The sequence below is a fragment of the Suricata suricatta genome, chromosome 8 (genome assembly GCF_006229205.1).
Source record: "Suricata suricatta isolate VVHF042 chromosome 8, meerkat_22Aug2017_6uvM2_HiC, whole genome shotgun sequence".
NCBI lineage: Eukaryota > Metazoa > Chordata > Mammalia > Carnivora > Herpestidae > Suricata > Suricata suricatta.
Genome location: NC_043707.1, coordinates 6,051,278 through 6,057,742, shown reverse-complemented (window position 1 = coordinate 6,057,742; position 6,465 = coordinate 6,051,278). Strand labels below are relative to the sequence as shown.

Here is a 6,465-nt window from a genome sequence, read left to right as displayed (position 1 = left end):
GTAAGATTTCTCATTTCTAAAGTTGAAAGCTAAAGGTTCTCAGTGGGCCAAAAGAGACACCTCTCGCTCAGGATGTCCCTTCTGGAATGTCGCACTTGTCACACAGATTGTCTTACTTCTTCTGCATAACAGTCATAAGAGGTAGGTGTTACCACTCGATCCTGAACTATGGAGGGGGAGACCGGGACACAGAGCTCTTTGGTTTAGCTTGCCCTGGACTGCAACTAGTGAGTGACCGAATCGGGATTCGAACCCGGAATGGCTTTCAGACCTCACATCTTGTTTAGTCTTTCTATGTCTTACCAATTTGATAGGGATAGTGACGTAAATCAGTGAGGCAGGATTAAGATATGATTACCTAAGTGGGGTAGATGGAAATTGAATGAAATATGGCTCACATGAGTGTGAGCGGGATTTTTGGCTCATGGAAGCCCTCAGTGAATGGAAACTCTAGCCTCTCTTCTTATTTTTATTTATTTATTTCCCAAGCTCGACTTAGTTCTGTTTCTTTCTTCAACATCACTAGTTAGTTCCACGGACTTGTCTCCCAAGATGAAGGGCCAGGCCTCTGAGCCAGGTGGCCAGCCAGTGGTCCCGCAGGAGGCACCTGGGTCTGCCCCCCCCTGCCCGCGCCCCGCCCCCCGGGCAGGCTGAGTTTCCCGTCTGGGGGACCGCACACAAGCAAAGAGACTCAGAACACCAACTCACATGTACCTTTTCAGACGAAGCTTTTATTTTTGATATTACAAACCAGTTTTTCTTTATTCACAAACCACTGTAAGTGATATAAACACTAATTTCTAAAGACAGATATACACATTTTCTGGGTTTGCAGACTGCGTGATGTGTGTGTTAAGAAGTCACTATATGCCACACATGATATTAATCTTTTTTTCCATAATTCATAATAGCAATAGTTATTTAGATAAATGAAAACATTCCAAATAAATACTGTTTAAAAAAATCCAAAATGTCTGTTTACATCTCTGACATACATTTTAAAATGACTTATTGGCATCTTGGCAGAGTGCCTGGGCAAGAAGGTTCTGTAACATCGTTTGGCACTCGCTGCTCTAAATGATTTTATTAAAACTACATACAGTCATGGGGAAGAAGTACAGCTCATTGATGGAAATCAAAACTGCAAAATAATTTTACTTGAACCAACACAGTTAAGAATTCTATGTTTGTGATTCCAAACACAACGCAAATCCTGGCTTTTGAGATCCGAGGCGGTCGGGAGAAGGCTCGCGTTCCCCCGAGGCCCCCCATTCCTTCCACCGTCCTCCCCTCTGGGGCGGGACCCGCAGCATCGTGAGAAATAGATGCCTTGACCGACAGGCACCAGGCGCCCAGTGTCCTGGACCCCAGTGTCCTCCGGGCGGGGGAGCGACACCGTCAGCGATGCTACAGACCGCGCCCCGCCGCTGCTAAGCGGTCCCCCCTTCTCTCTCTCCAAGATAACAGACTCTGTCTTAGATATCGAAGCTACAGAAAGTTTGTTTGCAAATCTTGTGAAACTTTATTGATGGTTTAATACCCAACCAATCTTACTGCATGCACGGAGGATGACGAGAGAAAGCTGGATCACAAACACTTTTTTTTTTAATGTTTTTTTCTTTTTTTTTTTGTTTTTTTTCAGGTTTTGTTTGGTTTTGTCTGAAAGCAGAGTTGTTACAGCGGGCTGGCGGGTCGGGCGGTGAGCTGGACGTGGCTCCAGCCTGTCCGGCCGGCACTGCGCGCGGGGAGGTGAACGCGGGCAGCGAACTGCGGGGGCAGCTGGCCGCTGGTTTCGTTACTTAAATACAAAACAACAGGAAGACCCGTGACAGACACCCCAACTTAGGTTAACTTTTGTAAACAGGACAACATGGAAAGAGTCCAAACAGAAGTACAGACAAACTGCAATTTTTCGGCCGTGTCACCCTGGCCCCGCTCCACACGCGGGGGGACTTGGGTCCTCGGGGATGGAGGGGGGAGGGGCTACTTTTGTTTCTGTCTCTGCTTCCTTCCGCCAAGGGTCCTGGGCCTCGGAGAGGGGACTAAAGAGCCCGGCTGGACACAGCCGCCGGGGACCAGGAGGACGAGGAGGGCAGGAGCGCACGGACTGAAAAATTGCAGGTTGCTTACACGACACGTCATGTTTCAAAAAGTACCAAGCGGATGAAAATACCATGATTATCTCTACTCAATGACTGCAATACTTGTAAAATGCTTCTATAAATCCGAATATGATTATCATGTAATTCCATAAAAATTATACATCTGTCTCTAACAGTTTTGTACTAGGCTAAAACTAAAGTGTCATAGACTGTTTCTAGAACTTAACAACCCCACTGCACAGATGTAAATTTTATACATTTTTTTAACTGGTACAAAGGATTTAAGTTTTTATTACTTTCTTTTTTTTGGAAAAAAAGAAAAAAATAGAAACAGTGCTTTTTATCACCTTTTTATTAATGTTATTTTTTTCCCTCCCATAATATAAAAGTCAGCAATGATATCAATAATTTATTATACTGGAAGAAATATAAAAAGAATGCTCGTTGATGTCCTAACTAGCAGTTTTGCCTACGTAACTAGCGGCTGGCTAAGAAGCTGAATACTGCCGGGCGGAATGATTCCAAGGGTGGGCTTGTACGCCTGCCTTCACCTCAGATGCAAAAAGTACTTTGAGAAGCACCCCCTTAGCGACAGAACCTTTGGCTTGAACTCAATGAGCAACTTAGAACCGCTGATAAATGATCGTTGGTGCAGTGGGTCATTTAGATTCATCAGTTAACTATTTTTTTCTTCCTTTTAGCCCGATCCCCAAGACCCTCCCACCCTTCCCCGTTCATGAAAGAAAATAATGCAGATGCAGGAAAAAAAAAATGACTTCTATAGTCACTTACACTCTTCCCAAAACAGCTGATAGCCCCAGTCCCGTGACATTCAGCATACAGAATTCATTGACATGATACAGCGCTCTGGACACGGCCCTAAGCCAGTCTTTACTCAGAGCTAGCGCCTCTCTATTTCAACCACAGAAAAACTCCTACAGCCAGCAACCAAACTACGGAACCTTCAGAAATTAAAGACCCACAATAGTAAAATACACAGAACAAAATATCTGAGGTATAAGATAAAAAATGTAATTTTTTCCCTCTTTTTTTTTTTTTTTTTTTTTACTCTTTAGGGCTGCTAAAGTGATGCACTGCTGCATGTATTGCAATGCCCAGGCCTCAGAAAGCTTCCTTTCTCCCCACACTGGAAGGTTTGAATGGTTTTGTCATTTAGTATGGAGCAAAGCGGTTGTATCCCCCTCGGTATATACTAGCCTGCAATGAAGAAAGAACGAGACCCACATCATCAGCATGGCTCCTAGTCTTGGCATCAGTCAGGGGTGCAAAAGCATTCTGAAACAAAGCAATTTGAGGGGTGTGTTTTTTACATTTTCCTTTTGCAACACGTGCGTCATCAAAAAAGACTAATGTGAAAAATAGACACTCAAAAACAACCAAAATGGAGGCACCCTCTACCCATCCCAGGTCATTCTTGGCCAATCCTAACCTCCCCCAACAGCTCCTCCTGAAGAAGGCCCTACGAGAGAGCTGTTGCCGGCCAGCCCCGCCAGCGAGGAGGACTCTGCCCCCGGGCTGGACGGGGAAGGGTCTGCCCCGTGCCACTCTGTCTGCTTGTCCGGTTCAGGACTGCGACATTCCGTCGGGGAAAAGCTCAGTGTACATTCAAGAGGCTGAATATGAGGGCTGATTGGATGCAGTAACTGAACTCTCCTTTCCAACACATTCCTCAAGCGGGCTGGGTGTTGAGGCCGAGTTGCCGAATGCAAAATCGGGATGAAAATTTAAATCAGCTGTTGATGTGACGTGGCTCAACCCCCTGGATGGAATTTGCTCTGGAGAGGGGAGTTCACAGATGAACTGCTTGATGTAACTGAGCTTGTACAAAATCATGTGTTTCCAAATCATGGCTGAATTTCTACGACCAAGCTCCAGTGACTTGTCTGGCCATGACTTCAGATGCCTGTGAGGTGGCACTTAGCTATTTCCTTTTTCTAAAAGTATTGGCGATTCAAATGAATGCCTATGGGGATTTATTTTTAGGATAAGGACTGATCTTCTTGATCCCAAGCAGAAAACTGCATGCCAGAAGCTTTGTAATGATTGCATACGCTCTCACGTGATGGGCACGTCTTACTGTACTCAAGAGTTTTAGTGCATAGAAGTTTGAACAAGTACAGGCAAAGTCACCCCGCCCTCACCTCCCATGTTTGCCCCCCCCCCCCCCCTCCCAAAACAAAAACCCAGACCCCCCCCCCTCCCGAAAAAAACAAAAGACCACTCCCAAGCCCAGCTGATTCCTTCTAATTCCTTAGGTACTAGGCACACACACAGAGTGCGCCCCTCTCTCTATTTTCTTTCCTGGGCGACTATGACTTTAAACATGAATTGTAATAGGGGAGGAGAGGCAGTCAGATTCTCAGCTGCCTGACAGCAGAGGTCTGGAAGTGTGCAGCTTAGCTCCTCTGAAGTCTGTGCTGGGGCTGGAACCTTGGGGCTATGTGAATGAGCAGCCAGGGAGGGAAAAAAAAAAGAAAAAAAAAGTTCTGCATTGACACTGCATTCTGTTAGTGATGGATTTAATTATCAAAATGACTAATTATTCCATTAAGGTAAGTGCTCTGCTAGGTGAGACTTGCAAAATTAGAAATATAATAACTTACATGCACTACATTGCCAAGAAATTAAGACATTTATCAAGTTTACCGGGAGGATTAATGTGGCATTTTAGCTGCTGTTAGCACAAGAGACAAATTCAATTAAGGGGAAGTGAGCGCACGTCAGCCCGGACTGAGGCCCCAGCTGGGGGGGGGGGGGGGGGGGGGGGGGGGGGGGGGGGGGGGGGAGGCGGGAAGAAGTGAGGAAGAGGAGGCACTGGCACTCACCATGGCACCAACGCTGTAGGTGGGGGCTGGAGCAAGTGTGTGGTGGTAGGGGTCGGCAGCATAAACTCGTCCGTAACTGAAAGGAAAACACAGGTGAAGATTAATCCATAATATGCAATTACAGAGTCATGATAACAACCATCAAATACAAAAATACCAAGACAGTGTGCAGGGGCCCTGTTCATCTTCAGAGGTAAGCAACCCGGTCCCAGCTGCCACATGACAGGAGAGAAGTCCGTCTGTGCCCAACACATTCTTCTGGCCATTTAACCCTGTGTGACGTAACAGACACTTCTGCTCTCATTTCTACACAGCTCGCTCACGGGGCTACCGTGGACACTGAAGAGACAACTTGCAAGGGTGGTTTTAAGAAGCCCAGCACCCACAGAGGCCATGCTGTTCTCGAGAGAGGCTGTCTTTTCTCCTAACTCGGCAGGTACCAACCAGGTGAGACCAGGTGGACCACAAACGGTAAAGTGGCCGGAGAGTGCGGTTCGGGTCCGATTTTGCAGAAGAGGAAACAGCACATGTACTGATAGGAGGGTCCTTGAAGGGGCGTAAGACCTTTCCACCCTACTCAAGACTTACTCCCGTTGGGTTTCGGTACTATCACCCCAGAACTTCTACCTCATCAGTGTTCGTTTGGTCAGGTTCTGAGGAGGGACACATTTCAAACCGTATTTCTTGATGACGAGTTCTCCTCTTTGAGTCTTTCTGTACCTTTCTCCCACGCTCCTTCCTCTACTGCTATGCCTTTAGTGCAGGCTTTGGAGTGACAAAGAGGAGAAGGATGCCTACTGAGGGTCTCGAACTGAACACAGCAACAAGTCAGAAAGGAAGGTTCAGAGAGTTTAGGTGACTGGCGCAAAGTCACACAGCCAGACAGAGTCCGAGCTGATCTTTTAAATCTCTCATGGCAGCCAGTCTGGCTCTTTCCATGGTGTCAAGAACGCTTACTTGAATGACCTGCTAGGTGTCTTCTTTGAGACAGTGTGAACATTGGGCTCCCGGTCATGACAAAAGCAGAGGTGCGGGTTGAGCTGGGTTAGGTTCCCGCGAAGCAGAGTCTGAAATGGAGATGCTTGTGCAGGTGCTTTCAAGAGGAGGACACAGAGGGGAGCAGGCTGGAGCCAGAGGGAAAAGCGAAGGAAGGATGTGGTCTGAACGGGAGACCAGCTGCTACCTGTTCCTGCGAACTGCACCCCAAAGTTGATTCCACTTGGAGGTAAGTGTGTTGGTTTTTTAACGCTCAGGTTAAGTTAAGCATCAGCTGTGGGCATCCTTAAGGAAAGGAGGAAAGCTTCAGAGTTAAAATGACTCTCTCTGGCAGTGGGTAGTTCTCTGAAGGCGGGAGCAGCTATGCGCCATTAAAACCCGACACTCCCAGCAGCTGTCGGATGCATGTATCAGCCACTAAACAGGATCTACGTCACTTATCAATAGTTTGTGACTTTTGGGACAAGCTCTTAAGGAACAAGGAACAAGGCAGGAATAAATAAACGTCTGTATTATGAACC

At 46.8% G+C, this 6,465-nt stretch overlaps 1 protein-coding gene across 1 annotated transcript in view; it reads right to left on the bottom strand.

The window, feature by feature from the left end:
- Positions 1–711: 711 nt before the first annotated feature.
- Positions 712–6,465, bottom strand: part of RBFOX1 (RNA binding fox-1 homolog 1) — a 330,067-nt gene continuing 324,313 nt past the window's right edge. The window contains exons 13-14 of the mRNA XM_029949680.1: positions 4,949–5,024; positions 712–3,398 (exon numbers count right to left, since the gene is read on the bottom strand). Of these exons, the coding sequence (XP_029805540.1) occupies positions 3,276–3,398; positions 4,949–5,024 (199 nt within the window). The 3' untranslated portion in view covers positions 712–3,275. The remainder of the gene's footprint in view (positions 3,399–4,948; positions 5,025–6,465) is intronic.